The sequence below is a fragment of the Olea europaea genome, chromosome 10 (assembly GCF_002742605.1).
Source record: "Olea europaea var. sylvestris chromosome 10, O_europaea_v1, whole genome shotgun sequence".
Lineage (NCBI taxonomy): Eukaryota > Viridiplantae > Streptophyta > Magnoliopsida > Lamiales > Oleaceae > Olea > Olea europaea.
In genome coordinates this window covers 41883372-41903999 of record NC_036246.1, presented here as the reverse complement: position 1 = coordinate 41903999, position 20628 = coordinate 41883372, and the positions used below count along the sequence as shown (strand labels likewise).

At 33.1% G+C, this 20628-nt stretch overlaps 2 protein-coding genes across 6 annotated transcripts; both read left to right on the top strand.

Annotated features, from left to right (window-relative positions):
* Positions 1 to 97: 97 nt before the first annotated feature.
* Positions 98 to 3417, top strand: LOC111402323 (18S rRNA (guanine-N(7))-methyltransferase RID2-like). Of its 2 annotated transcripts, XM_023030547.1 has the most exons (9): positions 98 to 266; positions 351 to 426; positions 1249 to 1332; positions 1421 to 1476; positions 1705 to 1761; positions 1982 to 2031; positions 2169 to 2321; positions 2740 to 2875; positions 3019 to 3417. In XM_023030547.1, the coding sequence occupies exons 1-9, from the start codon at positions 168 to 170 to the stop codon at positions 3181 to 3183; spliced, it is 876 nt and encodes a 291-aa protein (XP_022886315.1). In that variant the 5' UTR covers positions 98 to 167; the 3' UTR covers positions 3184 to 3417. The 2 variants fall into 2 exon arrangements, with proteins under 2 accessions (XP_022886315.1, XP_022886316.1); XM_023030548.1 differs by lacking the exons at positions 98 to 266; positions 351 to 426 and adding an exon at positions 483 to 642.
* Positions 3418 to 12688: 9271 nt separating this feature from the next.
* Positions 12689 to 20008, top strand: LOC111402321 (bifunctional riboflavin kinase/FMN phosphatase). Of its 4 annotated transcripts, none has more exons than XM_023030545.1 (12): positions 12689 to 12892; positions 13272 to 13376; positions 16348 to 16479; positions 17208 to 17353; positions 17906 to 18036; positions 18168 to 18237; positions 18338 to 18403; positions 18553 to 18707; positions 18785 to 18880; positions 19088 to 19239; positions 19551 to 19634; positions 19723 to 20008. In XM_023030545.1, exons 3-12 carry the CDS (start codon positions 16459 to 16461, stop codon positions 19861 to 19863), a joined length of 1062 nt encoding a protein of 353 aa, XP_022886313.1. In that variant the 5' UTR covers positions 12689 to 12892; positions 13272 to 13376; positions 16348 to 16458; the 3' UTR covers positions 19864 to 20008. The 4 variants fall into 4 exon arrangements, with proteins under 4 accessions (XP_022886313.1, XP_022886311.1, XP_022886314.1 ...); XM_023030543.1 differs by having other exon boundaries at positions 17167 to 17353; XM_023030546.1 differs by lacking the exons at positions 12689 to 12892; positions 13272 to 13376 and adding an exon at positions 14130 to 14223.
* The last annotated feature ends 620 nt before the right edge of the window (positions 20009 to 20628 follow it).

Genomic DNA, 20628 nt, shown 5'->3' with positions numbered 1-20628 from the left:
AAGGGATATCTTCGTGTATGGAAAAGGCCCAGTTAAATGCAAGGCATATCCAACTACAACACAGGCCCGTTTTAAAATCTTATTCATACAACAATAGGATGGACACCACAGGCAAGGGTTTTTCCAATTTGATTGCTTTACTTGCTACTTTGTCAAGATAAAGGAAGATGACGTCAAGACCGGAGCTGCAGGCACCGCCGGAGATATTCTACAACGACGATGAAGCTCGTAAATACACCTCCTCTTCTCGTATTATTGAGATTCAGGTAACACGTTTACATACATACACAGACGTGTAATTCTATGCCTATCTCCGTAATTAACTGTATTTTTTTGGTGGGTTCTAAAAGGCGAAACTTTCGGAGAGAGCGCTGGAGCTTCTTGCATTGCCCAATGATGGCGTCCACAGATTATTGCTGGATATTGGTAATTCCACTTGTATATTTCTATGGGATTTGTAAGTCTTTTCAATTTGCATTTAAAGTTTGCAAACAAAATAATCCCTTTTTCCCAATAAATTTGATAACTTGGAAATATAGTTTGGCATGGTGTAGAAAATTCTCGAATGTCAAACGACTGTGGCGTCTAAACCTGGAAGCGTCATGTCGGTGGTTTCTTTAAGTCATCACATTGAAGCTCTAGGTTAGAGTTTCCATAACTCACTAGCATTTGGTTGTGTAATAGTGTCAAGACGAAAGTTAAGAAGCAAATACGCTTTATATTTTGGTTTGAAATATCTTTCATTGAATGTTCAATCGACTGAAACATTGAACCGAATAAGTGTGTTTTGATGAAGAGCTGTCGGTCGTGTATTTTAGCTTTGGATCCTTCCTGTTCCCGAAGAGAATGCAAGATGGTACCTTAAGAACAGGCTTATGGCTATAGTCATTCTTGAAAATAAGGAACAACTGTTCAAATTTTAATTTGATTATACTTGAGGTAGTGAATAAGTTTGCTTCTTATTAAGTTAAACTTAAAAGCTGAAAATTCAAGGATTACACAAGTCTCAGACTCGTGCTATAAGGTTCTGAATTGCAAAAAAGCCACCTAGAATATGTTTCAAATTAAGTAGGTGCATGATTTTTTGGTCAACTCTATAGTTTAATTCCTTGAGATATTTGTATGTGCGTCATCATGTTGCCAAACTTAAATGTATCTTCTTCGAAAACACTTACTTGAATCTGAGGTCATATTGTACAAGTGTTCTTAAATTTCTCGTAAAATAATTATTGCTTTGGCATGTTTTAGGTTGTGGATCTGGACTCAGCGGGGAGACATTGACAGAGAATGGACACCAATGGATTGGTTTAGATATATCGCAATCAATGTTGGGTATGTGGATTTTTTGTTAGAGTTCAGTTGAAATATATATTTGCTCTTGTCTCTATATTTGTTCGTTAACATATTTTAACAAATCCAGATGTTGCGTTGGAACGTGAAGTCGAGGGTGACCTTGTACTTGGTGACATGGGTCAGGTTGGCATCTGAATTCAAACTAAGCCCTGGGAGTTTAACATTACGATTTTAGTATTATCTAGACTATGATTGTTGGAGCTGCATATATCTAATATCTCTACCCATGCCTGTTATTTGAATTTAAGAAAATATTCATTTCCTTATCGCCGTAGTCCAGTTTGTAGCTTTTTAATTTGATTTTGCTGATTGTTGTCGATGGATGCTAACATGTATGATGAAACATTGTAGGGCTTAGATCTTCGAACTGGGGTTATTGATGGTGCCATAAGTATTTCAGCTGTTCAGGTTCGTGTTCTTCTCATACAGATATTTTGTTCTATAAGTAGCACATGTAATTGATTCCTAGTATGACAAGCTTGGAAAGTAGAAGACATATTTCATAAGGAGGCTGATGCTGCCAGCTATAAAAAATTGCCTTCACTAAAGATCATTACTTGATGGTTTTCTTTACCTTGACATGTTTTAAACAACTCGTGCTCATTTCTTTTTACTTTTTCTTGAGCAGTGGTTGTGCAATGCTGACAAATCCTCTCATGAGCCGCGTATAAGATTGAAGTATGTTGTGTGTACTTACTTATTCTTTCATGTTTTGCATATGCATGTTATTAGTGGAATTGAGGCCTCTCACTCACTGTGATGGAACTGGAATTTCTCTTCTGCATTTGTGTTCTAACGTTGGATTATATCTGTAGGGCTTTCTTTGGGTCATTATACAGATCTTTGGCTCGGGGAGCAAGGGCAGTGTTACAAGTATATCCTGAAAACCTAGCTCAACGTGAGCTGATCCTGAGTTTTGCCATGCGAGCTGGGTTTTCTGGGGGTGTAGTTGTTGACTATCCACACAGGTGTGCCAATGCATATGCTGGAGCATCCTATTTATTTTGTAGCTTTCTTTCGTCTGGAAACCTACCTTTTCAACATCGAATATCATGAAATAGGTGGAATAAAATTCTAAAGTTACTTTAGGTCTGCCTCTGTAGAGGCTGCTTATTTAAAGTATTGTTTGTTGTTTTAGAAGAGATATGGATCTCCTGTTTGTTCAGAATGAGCTCTGTGTTGGTCTCCTAGTCAATATGGTTTGCACCGTCATCATCAGTATATTGTAAACTTATCCCAGATAGCTGTTACTGACATTTCATTCTCAACATTTGTTAAGATTTGATATTTGCTTCCATATTTACTTTAAAAGAAAGATTATAGAAGAATGTCTGTTCATGATATATGTTTGTCGCGCTAATTGGAGGTACGTCTTTCTTAGAACAGTACAAAAAGTAGGAAAGAATACCTTGTGCTCACTTGTGGTCCACCATCACTAAGCAGCGCTGCTCCACGAGGAAAAGGTGAAGATGGTGAGAGCTGTTCTGATGAAGACAGCAGTGGAGACGAAGATAATCAATCAGTGAGTACCTTATTATTTACAAATTCATTTAAAAAATTAATCGACTTCCTAACTTAAAGCCTATTGTTTATTACTTGATGTACATTAGGTGCCATTTTCATTTTACTGTATTGCAGTCATGTAAATTCATTACTGCATTGCAGGTTTGTGTATCAGACAGACATAGACCAAGGAAAAAGCAAAAATTAAACAAGAAGATGAAGGGAAGGGAATGGGTTCTGAGGAAGAAGGAACAGAGGAGGAGAAAGGGGACTGCCGTGCCTGCAGATACCAAATACACTGCCCGCAAACGAAAGGCACGCTTTTGATGGTTATCAAGTCTTATTGGTGTGGTTCCACTGCAGTGGGAACTTTAGATGAAAACTCTGAATCTCATATCAAATACATCCGAATTAGTTTGGACTACACCAAATTTTGACCCCTTTTTTTTGGCTATTTCTTTGTGATTGCCCGAGAAAGTTGTTTGTGGGACTCGAGTGTTGTCCTAATATTACTCCAGTTGTGTTATAATATTCTTGTTTTATGTTGTTTTGCAAGACAAATGACATGTTTTCATATTTGTCCCAATGTGATTCCATACACAATTAGCCTAATTCCACCTGGTAAAGCGCATCCGAGTTGATGAAACAATGTCTGTAGCATCTAGAAGTCGAACATCTTAATTTTAAGATGCATTAATACGTCGATTAAAGACACTTCCATACAAAGAGTTCAAAATCCTTTCAATCTTCAAACTGATGACTTCATAGCACGTAATCAAATCATGTTTTCATATTAAAATCAGCCCCTATTTGGCCCTTGCTTGAGCCCTATTTCCCCTTTACTTTAAAAGAACGGGTCTAACATTTACTGTTCAACTTGAGGTAGAGGTTTCACACTGAACTGGTTTTGTACTGTAGCTGAACTTGTTATACACTATTCATCACAAAAAGAAAGAAGTTCTTCTGGAAACAATAATGAAATGTGACTGTATTATTGCTGTCTTTGTTGACTTTATAGAACCATTTATTAACGGTTATTGTAGCTTCACTTAAAAAATATTCTCTCACTTCGTTAGATGTAGTAGCTTCCAGAAATGAAATTAATGAGACTACTTTATTGCTTTCATTGTTGACTTACACAATTGAATTACTGTAGTTGTCGCTTCCAAAGGAAATCTTCTCATGCATCATGAGAGAGTGAGGCAAAAATTCTGGTAGCCAATTATAGGAATTTTTATCATGCCAGTTACTATTCATTGAGGAAGCATTTCATTATTTCCCTTTTTTCCCTTACGTTCATACCAATGAGTCATTCACTCCTAACCAAGTACCCTAAAATTGGAGACTCCACGCAACACGGAGTGTTCGGGCGAACACTCCGCGTAGCGCGGAGTATCTAATTTTCTGTGAATATATTTTTTTTACGAGACGTATTTTTGATAATTTGGTCATAACTTTGGCTACGGTTATCAGAATTATGCTCATGACCCTAATTCGGAAAGCTCTTTTCGACACACACGTCATGGCCATCGAGCTTTGCTGGGTGGGCATCATTTTTGAGGTCAAAATGTTTTCCCTTCCAAATCCCCAATTATAGTTATTCTCTTCTTTTTACGACATCTTTTATTTCTAAATATTTATCCTACGTCAAAAAAATAATTGACGTCATTCACTTTTTTTAAAAAAATTATGTAAATTATATTGAGAAATTATCGCGCAAAAATAATAAATATTAAGAAAATAATTGATTTTTTGAGAAAAATAGAAGAGTTATATGCATTTTTTAACACACACGTTTAATATACGTTTAACTATTTTCAATATTCATTTAGATTATTCGATGTGTCTATAATATAGTTTTCAAAATGAGTTTTCAGAGAATATAGAACATTTATGGATTCGATTTCTGTATAATTATCGATGAATTTTTAAAATTAGCTTGTTATCGAAATTTTTAATTTTTTGAATGATGTTTCTTTTTACACGAAAAATAATTAAAAGTTTATTAGGAAATTTTCTAAATCCCGTCACCAATTTTATTAGATTATTTACAAAATTAATTTTGTAGTAGTAGTGATATATTAATTAAGTTGAAAATTTAAAATAGGATTGAAGGATAAAATGGAAAAATAAAAATACTTCACAAATGAACAGTAAATGGTATATTAATAATTATTTTCAGGAGTGAAGTGGGATATTATGGAATATTCAAAGATAAAATAGGGATTCTTTCTTATTTCATAATCATTTTTTATGTCATTTTTCTCTTTGGGTCAATAAGTATAGTTTTACAATATTCGGAATGGTTTTATTTAAAAATCACAATAGACGTTCTTACAATTTATATCTCTTCAATTCTATTTGATGATTAAATTAATAGAGATTCATTTGGGAAAAAAATATATATTTTACTAGTTTATTTGTTTTTCTTTTTGTTTTTCTTTTGTATTCCAATTTATAAATTATTCTTCAAAAAGTGAAGGAATTGAAAGTTTCTGAAACTCGTTCAATTATTTGTCCCTATTTTTTCCTAACAAAATAAAAGAGGTACTGTTCATCCGATTTTTTTTTTCTATTTTTTTTTTACACGGCCTTATCGATTTACTGCAATTAATGTAAATGTATCAGATATTATTTTTTTGTCTTTCACGCAACTCCCTCATCTCTTCATAGTTGTATCCCTCTTTTATTTTGTTAGGATTATTTCTTCTCACCGTCATTTCTCTCTCTTCTCACCATCATTTCTTTTCCACTCTTCTCACTGTCATCTCTCTTCCTTTTTTTGAAGAATCTTCTCCTCATCATTTCTCTGCATATTTGCAAGAATCGATTTTCATGAACCTTGGAGGAACTAGGTCATATTCTGTAAGTTTAGTCATCAGTGCTTAGATTTCTTCTTTTTTTTCGTATATATATCTCTCATTCAGTCTTGCAACTATCTTCTCATCGTCATTTTTCTACGCATTTTGAAGAATCGATTTTCACAGGGATTGGAGGAACTGAAGTCTTTGATTTTCACGAATCTTGGAAGAACTGGGTCATAAATTTGTAAGTTTAGTCATCAATGCTTCGATCTCTTATTTTTTTCGTATATTAATTTATTATTTTTCAGATTTTGGAGTCGCATTGTTTAATTTATGTTGCTTTCGGGGTTTTTCCTTCTTTTTCTTTATTCATCTTTGAAGGATCCATCCCCAAAATACGTGCAGTAATGTTTAAGGGATCGTTAGGTTACTGTGAGTTTGTTTTTTAGTTTCTTCAAATGTGATTTTCAATATGAAATTCCTTTTTCAGCCTACAAGTTTTGATCCCAAAATATGTATAATTACGCTTTAGGGACTGTTAAAGAATTTATGGTGTTGTGTATGTGCTCTTGACTTCTTTTAAATGACCTATGAATATGTTTTTTCTTGTTAAGCATGAGTTTGACACCAAATTTTTTTACCTTCTCTTGAAAAATTGAATTATAACTACCTAAAGTTTGTTATTTTGATGGAACGCCTTTTCTAAGCTTCCTTTTTGTTCCTCTGAATTTGATTTTCACATTGGATGAGTTCATTGTACGCTTTCTTTAAGTTTTTTCCATTAATTTTCTATATTTATGTGAATGTAATGGTTGAGTTCATATTTCAATTTTCTGTACGCATATTTGTAATTCAGTTAACTATCCTATAAGCTACTCTGCATGTGGATATAATTTTTTTTCTTCATATATTCATCGACGTGGATTGATAAAAAATAATAAAATGTTTACATATGGTTCACATGATGGCTTTTTCATTCTTTTTCGTTTAGTAGGTTATTATTCAATGTCACCAATACATTGCGTCGTATTTACAGGTGTAAATTTTGTTGATACACATTTCGATTTAATTTTTTCCTCTTTAACGATTATATTTTACTGAAGTGTGTACCTATTTAAATGTGGTAAATAAAAACAAAATTTTTTCTATTGGATAATTACAACAGTATCACAGAAATGAAGTCATTAAAATATTTCAATGGTAAATTGTTACATGAATAAGATAGCCTTCGATGGAGAAAAATACTATTTGGTTGAAATAAATACTTGAAAATTTTAGTGGAATTGGTATCATGTACCAACATCCAGAAAGGCAAAACAATTGCACAACATCAGTTACTCGACAATGCAATAGCTATTATGAATTGATAAAAAAAAAATCTTGATATTCTAGAGCCAATTTAAGGCAAAAATGAATTTTTTAGTCAAATTGATCAATTTTCAAGTCAATAGCATACTAAAAGGTAAGGCAACACATAAATTCAATAAAATATCGTATTTCAATTTTGTTGATAATTATCTCTTTTATTGTGCTTTTTTCCTAGAACAAATAAGAACTTTCTATTACTACTGAACATTTAACGTATATATTTATCAATTGTCTCTGTAGTATAAATATTATGTCAAACAGGGTTGATCTACCACACTATTTCTTTACCATTATTGCAAGTTCATTGGGCAATAACGATCGTTTGATGAGTTCTAAAATGATCTCCTTGTTAGCATTTATTCATTGGGCCGTAATATTCGTTTCGTGAGTTTTACAACTAAATATAGAGTAAATAATATTCCTTACGAGAGTTATATTTTTTTATAGTTGAACCCGACAACTTTTGTACAACGCTTAGGACACGACCTTACTGATGCATTATGTTTGATTGGTTATGATGAAATTATCTTCAGCATACAACTCGAAAGAGTTGATGATAACATATATCTTGTTGTTGGATGGCCATAGTTTTTTGACTACCATAATTTGCAAGATGGTTATGTTATTGTCTTTGAATACAAAGAAAATTCTATTTTCGATATTTCAATATTTAACCATTCAGGCTTAGAAGTGACGTATGAGTCTGAGAGATTTGAGGTAGAGCTTTTACGTAGTGGTAATCCTATTTTCCAAGTAACATTAGAGGCTGCTCGCGATGGTCATAGAATAATTGTGAGCTCCTCTTTCATTGGAATTTCTTCTACCCTTATCTTTCTCAAACTACACGTATGAAACATTTTCATATTTATTTTTCTCATCTAATTCGAAATTCCACAACTTATAGATTTGTCATTCAATTTTGTAGTATGTACCCCTGGCGCCTTCGCTCGATTGTATCTACCAAAAATTGTCCAGAGTGTTCAAATCCATGATAGTTCACATCATAATTGGCCAGTACGAATGAATCTAAGAACCAATGGTTATGTGCGACGTTTCACCGTTGGTTGGGCGGATTATGTGAGGGAGAAACAACTTCAAATAGGTGACACGTGTATATTTGAACTTATGGACGATGAAATCCCAATGTTTGCGGTTTACAAAGTGTGTTGCACTGATAAAAGTTTCACTCTTACATAAATTTTAGATCTTCATTCGAGCTTTCAAGTTTGCTTATTATGGAACATTTGTTCTGTTCTCCTATGTACGAACACTATATAACTGGATCCATTGGAATTTTGACTTATAGTTCGCTTGTGTTCTTCTTACTTCAAGATTGCACCCAATTTGTAAATTCTGTTCATTCTAAATAGGTTGTAATAGAAATATGATTTAATTACTTATAATTAACCTATATGTTGATATCCTACATTTGGACTTCACGCAATACTACATCATCGTCATTTGAAGACTGTCATCCTTCTAGCTAAAATTATTCCAAGTAAGCAAGCAATTTTATGATTTGTAATTTTATAAACAATATACAAAATTATTTATTCCAACTCTTAGTGTCCCCACTTTTTTCTGCAAATATATCTAAGGAGTCAAATATTAGCAATAGTGCTTGAGCCTCTTCCAAAACATTTATCACTAAATTTAGAAAGAACTCTTCCAAAAGTCTATCATAATTTAAATGAGCAATCAAATATCTTCACGAAAAACTTCTCTTTTGTTTATAGCTACAAAATGAACATGATATAATTCAAACCAACAATGACTTTTCAGTTGAAATATTTGATTATTCTTTTAAATTATATTTTGTTTTCGGGAGATTTCTTTCTAATTTAGTGATGATTACTTTGGAAGAGGCCCAAACTATATATTTCAACATAATATTACATTGAGGTGATTTTTTAACTAAAATTTATTATATAACATTATTTTTTCATGGTGCCATTTGCTGCTTTTGTATTCTATTTTAGAATGGACTTGAAAAGAACAATTTAATCGATCCTAATTACTGGTCAATACCTGCCTAGCCGCACAAAATTCATTAAATTTTTCTTTAATTTATACTCTTACTAATATTATGCATGCAATATTATGCAGGTAAGTGAAGTGAGATATAATCTTAATGAGATTGGATATGACGTCAATTTAATCCATGAGATGGTATCCAACTTGGTAAGCTATCACAGCATGATTGTTTAAATATGATGTAATTTTCTTTTTGCTATATTTTCATCTCACAATAATTCCTTCTAAATATCTTTATGAATGTAGGAAACTTTTTATGATACAATGGACTATCTAATAGATGATCAAGTCATAACAAAAAGAAAACTTAACTAATCATCATCATACCAGTTTGAAAACAACATCAATGCCACAACATAAAAGTTTTATTTGCTCGTTTTGTCCTCTTCATCTAAATGATTTTACTACCACCACCTCCAAAACTTTGTTTTATTTGGTAGCACCGATAACAATAATTTGTGAGGCTTTTGGCTAGTAACTTTGTTTTGTTTTCAAACACTACTTGTGTGAAAACTTGTCGATGAAGTTTGAGCTTAGCAACAATGTATAATAAGCTTCATAATGCTTTAGCTTCTAGCTTGATTTTGAAGATATAACAAGTGCAGCTTTTGAAACATATAGATCATCTTTCATTCGCTTCTTATAATATTTGCTTTAGTCTATTAGTTAACATTTCATTATAAACCATTAACAAAGTTCTTTTTCATATTGATTCCTTCATCATAACTCTATCTATTTTAACTCGCCCAAAGTAAACTTTGCACAATTTCATTATTCCATCAAAACTTCTCTTTCCCTTCTCAATTATCAACATCACAAAATAAGATTTGACTATTGGTGTCTAGAAAACAACCAATACCACTCTACGCTATTACATACTCAACTATAATATAACATGTGCCTTGTACGTGCGACCCACTAGCATTTCTTTAAAAGAATGAAACCCTCCTTAGCTATTCATTTGTGTAACCTTGTTTTCACACCGTAAGTGGTTAATTACTATTCATTAGCTCGTTCAGATGTGCCTTGTAGCTTAATTGGTTTGAATTTGATTTTTTTACGTGTGAGAAGTCATGCCATTTGATGTGCACTGTAGGTGTTTGTGTGTAGTAAAAAAAGCAGACGTCAGTGATTTTTTCCAACTTCGTCAAATGTGGGCCAACATTCATTATTTGTCTGAAAATTTGACTTAAGTGTTATTTTTGGTTGTGTTGGAAGGAGAGCAAAAGCTGTATCTTTCATATGTGCATTGTACCTATGTGTTGGAAGAGAAGCAAGTGAAAAAAATATCTTCCATATAATAATAAACTATTAAATAAGTACAAAGCATAGATAAGAATTAGGGGCTTCCTTATACGTTAACTTCTCTCTTTCGTTGAAATTCCTCTCATTCCAATACATTGAGACCTTAAGATCCTCTATTATCTAAAAGTCTCTTCTTTTTCAAATAGATTCACATGTAACTTCCATTTTTCCAAGCAATTATTGTGAAAATAGATTATTTTGTTGAAAGATCGTCGACTTAGAAAGTGGACTTTACCATTAAGGATCTTTGAATGATTAATTGATCGGGATTCTTTAGTTTGTTAAGTGGATTCTTGATTAATTAACGAGTGGATTTGGAAAAAATAAGCAATTTCTTCAATACTAAGGATGAAGAATGTTGTAATGTAATATGGTGCTATTGTTGATTGTCATATACATAAGAAAAATTTTCATTTTTACATTAGTTGTGAGACTTCAAAAAGATTCGTTTTACCTCTACACTTTCTTTCTACAATTTTTTTTCCATTATAATTTCTTTGTTATTTAGATTAATACTACTTTTATGTATGTTTTATTGATTTTTTATTATCCTTTTTTCCATCAAAAGCCGTAGAAGTGATTTGTGCAGAAGTGATGACGAAAATCAACATTCTTGCTAAAAATTAGAAGTCTGTTCTGGGGGGTCTCCTTTGACTGGCTTGTGTAAATATATATTGACCAACAATCTCAGCTTTACATTTTTCATCCCTATTTTCCTCCTATTTTTTCGTAGCCATATCAGTTTTATGATGCATATTAATAATTTGATGAAGGATTTAAAATTTTTTCAAGTAGTGCAAGATTGTATTTTGATGTGTTTTTTGTGATTTGAAAAGTCTTTGTTAGGTTGCGTAAGCTTTCACTATTTTCAGATGATTCTTGTAATTAAATTCTAAATCAATTAATTACTTTTTAATCTGAGTGTCATGGGCATAATGTGCTTAACAATTTAGTCTTTGGATAATCCATAATTGCAAAAAATCTCTCTTACAAACATTAGATGAAATTATTGAATCATACTTGAAATCGAAGAAGGCTCGTGAAGGCTATGAAACTGACAACCAGACCAATGTCTCCACCTTGGAAAAAAAATGAGTGAAAATCATCTATATTACTTTTGTAGTAGTTGGCAATCAAGTAAGAATGTATGTGTTCAGTTCCTTAATGAAAAATTCCTAGCTACAACTTTACCAACACTAACTTGCTGCTTTTGAGATTAAGAGATTGAGAGGGTGCTCTGGGCTTTTTTTTCTTTCTTCTCTATCCTTTAGAATGTAAACATTATAATTTGCCGTTGTATCTTTCTTGTACCTTTACTGTCTGTATAAATGAACTTTTGTACTTTTGTGAAAAAACACTGCCGCAATCTATTAAATTTTATTCTTTCTTTAGCTTTCAATTCTACACACTTCTAATAGATTAATAAAGCAAACACAGTAGTTATATTCATATTATTATTTACTGTAATGTATAAAAAATGTTCTATTTACAACTTTATTTCATTGCATTTAACCAATAATATATCATTCCAACCATACGAACTAAAAAATTCAAAACACAAACCACTTAGAAAAAACTTCTCGACATTACACGACTTTGTTTTATTTGAATTGTTAAATTCATATAACATTGAATACACTGACAACACTTCCAAAACAGTGCAACCCATGCATTGCATGGGTAGAACACTAGTTTTGAAGAAAGAGAATGAATTTTCGAATAGTGTATTGATAAAAAATATGTGGTTAAAAAGTATGAAAAAGTTTCGGATTTGCGTGTAATATTATTTTATTGAAAAATGTATGGTTGAAACGATGTTAAAAAACAATTGAAAAATATATTTTTTTCAAAATAATAGGGCTCAAACAAAGGCTTGGTAACAATTTTGTCGAAATATTTATTTTCATCAACACATTCTCACAATAAAATATTTTTTCCGTAAATTCATTTTTATTTTTATTTTTAACCACACATTCTTCAAAAATTTACTATTTAAAAACTAATTTTTTCCAAAAAAAAATAAATTGCCAAATAGGAAGAAAAGAAAATAAAAAATGAAAAGGGAAAATAATAATAATAAAATAAACGATGCATGTTATCTTTCTTAACCACGTATACCCAAGTAGGGGTGGGCAAAACCCAAACCAACTGTCTGAACTGTCCAAACTGACTCTCACCGACCAGTTGGAGTCGCTTTTTTGTGATTTTTTAGTTGGGCTCGGGTTTTGGGTTTAAAAGGCGGGTCATATAAAACCGACCCGACCCGACCCGCTTATATATATTTAAAAAGAAAAAATAAAATAAAACCGGCGGACGGCAGTTTAGAAACACAAAACATTGAAACAGTGAAAACACAACCCTTCTGACTCTCTCTCTAGCCTACTCGCCGTCTCTCAAGTCTCACTGTCTCTCAGCAAACGCAAACACCCAGCACCCATACCCATTTCCTCCCATTTGAAATCAGACCGCAACTCTTGCTCCTCCCGGCTCTTGGAGATTTGGATTCTGGAGTTGCCCTCGCCAAGGTAATGGCTTTTTTCCTGTTGATTCTTTGTTGTCGGTGAGGAAATGGCTATTCTACATAATCTTAGATCAAAACCCGTTTCAGCAATTAAGTTTTCTCATTGGTCTGAGCGTTTTCTTGGCTTTAATCACACCCTTGACTCTTATTGTTATTAAGGGATCGTAAATTTGAGGAAGCTAGATGAGCCTTTGGTGAAGCCATCAGAAAGTTTGTAACTTTCGATATTGTAGATGCATTTGATGATAAGGAATTTAGAATTTTGAATCTGATAAAGAATACTATTTAAAATAGCCTTCTTCTTGCTGATATCCCAGTTCTTGCATCGTTCTCAGTCGGGTGATTTTTGTCATCCAATCTATGTTGATAGCATTAAAATGCAGGATCTCAACTGAACTAGCAGAGGCTAGTAATCAACATGAAAGCGTAATTCAGAAAAATCAAACTAGCTCCACGCAGCTGACTCCTCATAATCACAATTTAATCAGGTAACTTTTGTACCTTGGCAAATTAGAAAATTTCCATTATATGCTCTTTCTATACATTTAAAGGAATTTTTATGATCTAATTTCCAAAGTTTCTTCTGATTCTGGAACACTGTTTTCTTGGTTATTATAGTTTTCTAGATGAGGAGTAAATTTCAATTATTTTGGTTAATTAGTGAAACACTACTTTTTTGTTTTTTGTTTTTTTTAACTTGCTTCAGATAATGCAGGGGGATTAAAAACAACTAAACAAGTTCAATAAAAGGTGATTTAGCATTTTTGTGTACAATGATAATAAATAGCTTAACAGTTGGCAGTCTCTATTTTTCTGTCTTCAATGTCGATCGGGACAAAAGGTAAACTACAAACCACCCAACCCAACCGAACTTGATTGGGTTGGGTTGATTTTATATGAAACCGAACATGTTGGGTTGGGTTTGGGTTGCGTAAAAATCCAACCCAACCCATGCCCACCCCTACCCACCAAATCCCCACCACGACTGCCAAATTCCAGCCACCACAAACCCAGCTGCCATCATCCGACAAAAACCACAATTTTACAAGCACCAGCCTTTTGAGGTAAATTAAGAAATCACATGTCCTCTTTTAGCACGTGTTATTATTATTCTATAGTGTTCTTTTACGATTCCATTGGAGGAGAAATTTTTGAATAGATTCTAATTAATAATTCCTCAGGAATCTACTTTATTTCATAAAGGCATAGGAGATGCCAATATGAAAACTTTGGTTTCTCAGCCTCCTCTGCTTTATATATTGTAATGGCCTCTCTATTTAGCTGAATCAGACAACTCCACAAAACAAACTCAAATTCTCTCCTTTCGTCAATAAGGTACCTTATATTTTTCTCAATTCATTCAACAGCCTTTTTTGGGCTTTTGGCTTTATTGGATTCTTCTTTTGCTTGCTTTTTTCATTGTGCAATTGAAAGGCCTTGCCTTGTGAACAAGTTTTTCCCGTGGTTTAATTAGTGCCTTTTGTTCAATTTATATCTGGGGAAGTGTTTGTTTGCCCCCAGTGAGATAGGGTGTATGTTCTTTGAAAATTGATGTGGTTCAAATGGATTTGAATTCTATATGTAATCTATGTATTCTTATACTATTCTGAAAGAAATCCTTTTAGGACCAAGCACGTAGTTGAAAGTCCTTAACCAATACTCGCAAAAAAGTTATTCTCTATCAGAAGCAAGGATGAAACTTCATGTAGCGCTTCAAATCCAGCTAGAATCTCAGTTATTTCAACATCATCATCTCACACCGAGTTCTTTCTTGCTTTTTATTCCTTGCTTTACCGATCTCCTCTTTTGAGCGCAAGGCTCAGAAAGCTGGTTAATGGGTCTTACTCAGGATATATTCTTCAGCAGAAGACTGGGCAAAATTGATGATCTTTGTTTCATGCTCTTTAACCCGTTCATATAAAATTTAACCCACCCACAAACAAAATCCAGACTTAGCCCATAGAACTATTCATGTCTAAAAGACATAAATGAATGCTCTGGTCACAATCTGATTAATTCAGTTTTCTTGTAGGAAGACTCCTACAGGAAATTCTATATCTCAGGGTTTCTTCTTAATATTGCTGCAAGAATTCAAGTCTTCCAAGTACCATTAACTGGAATTGCTTTAGGAATTTATTTATTTTTAATTTTTGTCATTCTTTTTTATGGGTTATCTGTTCTCATCTAAACTACAGGTATCTGGGACTTCTGAAATAGGTTCTGTAGTGAATTTTTTTTCCCTTTGTTATCTTTATGTCAATTGACTTGTGAGATTTAATCGATTGCATTTTGGGATGTCAATTGCTGCTCTCCTATGCGTGTGCTCTGTTTTCCCTTTGTGGAAAAATGAAAAATAATAGAACTATGTTGCTGATTCATTGGATATACTAGATGTTCTCCTTTTTCTATTAGAATTTTCTCATTAATTAAGTGTTGAAAATTCTTCTTATTAAATAAAGATTCTTGAGTTGGAATAGGCAAGAGAATCGTGCTCGGCCAACTTATGATTTGGATGAAATCATTTTATAATCTCTTCATTTTTGATGAACTATTTAAAGTAATTATGTAGAGTTAAGACAAAAATTTTTATTTTATTTCCAAGTTCCTTTTAGAATTTTATTGGTAGGGACACAGCACACTAACACACCTCTTTAATTAATCTCACCTAAGTGGAGCACTCTACAATACCTCGCCAACACAGTGTGTATCTCACACTCAATCTTCTTAATCCACTTATTACATGCACAAAACATATATGCATATAGCTGGTTGAAGTTGGTCGCTGCTTCTTCCACATAATTCTAGCTTGACGGCGGAAATAAAATTGAAGCATTCTGGTTGCTTCTTCATGTGCCAACAGTTAAAGAATATTGTAGACATTAGAAACACAATCAAAATATGGATAGAGTGGTAGTGCAACCTCCAGAAAAATATGGAGCTCGTAAGTTAAGGTGGTGCTGAGCTTCTAATTATTTGTGAACAAAGTGAAAAAACATAAACAAATCAACGATTATGCTGCATGAAAAATCTTATGTAGTCATTTTCTGTTTAACCAACTGAATAAAAATGCTAAAAACTTGATAATAGGGATTAAATTTATGGTTGCCTAGCATTGCGCAATGGGCTTTTTTTCACGTGTTTGGGTAAATTGTTGTTTTGGAGCTTTATTTTAAGAAAAATCTTATGTCATTATTTCAGAACTTTTGAATCTTTTTGTTATTTTACTTTGTAATACTGGTATGAGTTGCAAGGCTTGTCTGAGTTTATGTTCTTTTATACCTTTTTATAAATTTTCACTCAATAACATTTCCTTAAAGTGCTTCTTTTGTTCATTCGGAAGCACTTGTTTCGGATTTGACCAATTGAGATGCAATAATTCTTCTTTTATGCATATCATTGTTTTTCTAATTCTGGCTGAAAGAATTCTTATGATGCTTTATTTGATTTGGCCTGAATCAGATGTGCTGTTGATGGAAGCTTAAACTTTGATCTGGTCTGGTATATACACTTGCACAATATCAATGGCAAAACCTTTAAGCAAACTCGTTTCCTGTGTCATCCTTGATTTGGATGGGACGATTCTTAACACAGGTTTGATTGTGTTTCTTTCTAGTAATATGTCACATGCAACGATTCTTTTTGTATAAATGTGCTTTGATTGCAGTTTCTGAAATAGTTGTTTAGTCACTTATTTGGTGTTAATGGCCTAGACTCTTTGTCTGATGAGTATACTTTGTGTGATAAAATGCATTACATTCTGAAATGAGAGATAAGACGGGGACGTCTCACTTCAGGAATGAATATAGAATAAGTATCATTTGCCTGTTAATCGTCATAGCTTCAGTTGTTAAGTGCGCAGCATTGCCATCTTGATACCTATCCCTTTTGGTTCTGTTTGCCTCATTTCAGTGTTTCATTTTACTAAAATTTGATATATTGATAACGAATTATTGACTCTGTGCTTTATATTTAGTTTTAACAACAAAAAACTTTCTAGTTGTATACCACTGATGAATTTCATCCATTTTGGACCTTTCCGGCAGGTTGTTTAGATTCTGCCATCATTTTGTATGATCAAGTGACTTCCCTTTACTACACCAAGGAAATATGCCTTTATATTCAACATAAACACAATAAATGCAGATTGTCAACAATTGATTTTTTGTCATACTGGACTAGTTTGTATTTTGCTATAATATGAATTCGATAATTCTGTCTCACGCTGGCACTGGTTTTGTTTTTACTTTCCAACTATAAAAAAATTTGATTTGATGTCAGATGGCATTGTGAGTGATGTTTTGAAATCTTACTTGGTTAAGTATGGGAAACAATGGGATGGAAGAAGAGCTCATAGAATTGTAGGAAAGACACCTTATGAAGCTTCAGCAGCTGTTGTGGAGGATTATGAGCTACCTATTTCGACAGATGAATATATATCAGAAATTACTCCTAGATTCTCCGAGCAGTAATTTTCTTGATCACTAATCTCTTTCTACGTTATCATTTTGCACAATGTTTTCCCATCCCAAAAATCATACGCCATCTTTGGTTGGTGACTTTTGGGATGTGTACTTTGTCTTTGCACACGAATATATTATTACGTTAACATGTTAGGTTCATTTTATTTGTGGCATGAGATGTATTGATTATGAGCTTAGGAGATAAGAAATTCCTAGTACATCTTGCCTATTTTTCTGATAACTGTATTTCTCTGGCAATGAGTGTTTTATATTCAGTGGTGAGAAAAACGTGTATCAGCTTTCACCTGTTCTTTTTTATCAGGGGAAAAGATTTCTTGCTCTATATTCTATATCTTAATGCATTTGGTAAAAGTAAGGGGGAATGAAGAGAAGTTGTAACTATTTTTTGTATTTTGGCATTGTGTCGTATGTGTAAACTATTGGTATTGCCTTTAACGACTTGGGAAGTAAAGAAAAGTTTAAGACTTCAGATTTCATATCTGAAGATTTCACTTCATCCCATTATACTAATTGTATCCCTCTAATTTCTGTGGTAGGTGGTGCAATATCAAAGCTCAACCCGGTGCCAACAGGTTAATTAATCATTTGAGGAATCATGGAGTGCCAATGGCCTTGGCTTCCAATTCTCCAAGGACAAACATTGAAACCAAGATATCTTATCATCAGGGTAGGTTTATCCAAAAATATCAACTAACAAACACACTCTTCATAAAATGATATTCTTCTTTATGATGTAATAGAGAATTCTTTTTCTTTGATTTGGTTAGCTATTGACCATCATATAATTTCAATTTACAGGTTGGAAAGAATCGTTTTCTTTAATTATAGGAGGCGATGAAGTCACGAGTGGAAAGCCATCGCCTGAAATGTAGGATAATTACAGCTGGAAATGCCTTTTCTCATAGATGTTTCTGTTATAAAGCCATCGAATTAATGTTCGTATTCATTTGGTGTATAAATTATTGAAGATATGTCGAAGCTGCCAAAAGGCTTAACGTGAATCCTTCTTGCTGCCTTGTAATTGAAGATTCTCTGTAAGTATCTTGTTCCATGCCTTGCTGAATTTATTTCAATAACGAGGCATTCTGGCAAACAATGAATTGATGATACCTGTCGTAAATGCCTTACCTGTTAAGTTCTACTGAACTCTACTAATATTTTGAGAATGCCTTGTTATATACAGGCCAGGGGTCACTGCTGGTAAGGCTGCTGGAATGGAAGTGGTTGCTGTCCCATCCCTTCCTAAACAATCCCATCTTTTCACCTCAGCTGATGAGATCATTAATTCACTTCTAGATCTACGACCTGAAAAGTGGGGCCTTCCTGCATTTGAAGACTGTGAGCCTCTGTTACTTTTTTTTGCTCGTTTTTAATACCAACCATGTCCTATGCCATGACAGAAATGAAAAATTCAGGGATAGAAGGTACTTTGCCAATAGAACCTTGGTACATTGGTGGTCCTGTCATAAAGGGCTTTGGACGTGGCTCAAAGGTGCTTGGGATCCCTACAGGTTTCTAGACTTCTATATTTCCTCAGATGGGACAAACTAATATTATTGTTGATGTATGTGCCATATTTGTATAGCAGAGCTATTGGCTAATATGCATAACTGTGTGCATGACTGTGTTTTACTCTCAAAGACCTGCAACGTTTCAATCTCTTGGTTTTTGTTTGATAAGTAGGTAACATATTCTAACGAGAAGCGTTTATATTTCAGCAAATTTATCAACAGAGGGTTATTCAGCTATCCTTTCAGAACATCCTTCAGGAGTTTATTTTGGCTGGGCCGGATTACCAACTCGAGGTGTTTACAAGATGGTCATGAGCATTGGTTGGAACCCTTATTTTGACAACTCCGAGAAAACCATAGTGGGTGACACAGATCTTTATCCCTCGTCTCTTCCATGTTTGGCCAAGCTTAAAAACAATAAATATGATTTATCTGTCATTACATGTCTTGATAACTAAGTGAAAGAAGTTATTTATACTGGAACTAATTCTAATCGTATTCGCAAAATAAGTAACTTATTTTCAACCTCGCCAATACAAAAGGTAAGTCATATTAAAACTAATTTACTTATAAGTAAACTCTTTAAGCTTAGCCAAACATAGCCAAACATCATGCTCTTTATATCTTTATACTTTTTTGCTTCTTATCCCATATGATACCATAATTTCAGGAGCCATGGTTGCTTCATGATTTTAACGAGGACTTTTACGGTGAGGAATTACGGCTTGCTATTGTCGGTTATATACGACCGGAGGTATAAAAACCAGTTTGTATTGAATCTTTTTTTTATGTCTTATCGCTTGCGTCTCTCGTTACTGATTGCTAGTCGTGTAATCTCGTAGGCCAACTTTCCCTCCCTCGATAGCCTGGTAGCAAAGATCCACGAGGATGGAAAAATCGCAGAGAATGCTCTTGAACTTCCTCTTTATTCAAAGTATAAGGAAGACCCATATCTGAAAATCTCGTTGCCAGAAAATATTTAATTACTTGTTGCATCTTTAGAAATTATTGGTCCATTAATGGAATCTTGGCAACTTGAGGGGACTCACTTGGTTATATTTAATCAAGATATATGTTTTTGTTGTTGTGGACAAATGACGAGTTTTAATGTAACATAGTCTCGAGTAAGTTCATGTCGCAGTAAATTTAATTGTCCAAAATTTACTAGTCAACAAATTTTAGCTCATCAGACGACTACAACTTCAAATTTTTACGAGTAAACGATGCAACAATTGTGGACAAAAAATTGTAATTAAGATGTAAATAATTGGAGCCAACAAATTCTAAGCTGTATTCTCCAGCTTAAGCCAACTGTATGAACAACTTGTAGATATAGTAAAGGACTTAAAAAATAAATTGGACCGTTATAGATAATTTACATATTTTAGAGTTGGGAGATTTTTATAAATGGCCTACTACTATTCATTTTTGGTAAATGTCTATAATACCCTTAATGAAAGGATTTGTCATATTTGCACAAGATATCCTTAATTTATTGGGATAGTTCTAAATTCTTCTATTTCTCTCATTTCGAGTTTTAATATATAATTCCATCCTTTGATCTAATAAATTAGAATAATCTGTAATATAATTGTCATGTAATTTACTAAGATTATCATATTCCTTAGATGAAATATCCATAATCTCTAGTTGAGCAAAAATATTTCTTATTTTTTTCAATAGTTTTTCTAACAGATTATCTAATCCTTTAATTGTATAACCTGGCATTATTCAGATAATTCCTTACA

Excerpts from the sequence above, each read along its gene's own strand:
- LOC111402323 (XM_023030547.1), top strand. The coding sequence starts at position 168 with ATGACGTCAAGACCGGAGCTGCAGGCACCGCCGGAGATATTCTACAAC. Across the intron at positions 1,477-1,704 it reads TACTTGGTGACATGGGTCAG|GGCTTAGATCTTCGAACTGG; the intron begins GTTGGCATCTGA and ends GAAACATTGTAG. Across the intron at positions 1,762-1,981 it reads TAAGTATTTCAGCTGTTCAG|TGGTTGTGCAATGCTGACAA; the intron begins GTTCGTGTTCTT and ends TTTCTTGAGCAG.
- LOC111402321 (XM_023030543.1), top strand. The coding sequence starts at position 16,410 with ATGGCAAAACCTTTAAGCAAACTCGTTTCCTGTGTCATCCTTGATTTG. Across the intron at positions 18,881-19,087 it reads GGTGCTTGGGATCCCTACAG|CAAATTTATCAACAGAGGGT; the intron begins GTTTCTAGACTT and ends TTTATATTTCAG. Across the intron at positions 19,240-19,550 it reads ACAACTCCGAGAAAACCATA|GAGCCATGGTTGCTTCATGA; the intron begins GTGGGTGACACA and ends CCATAATTTCAG.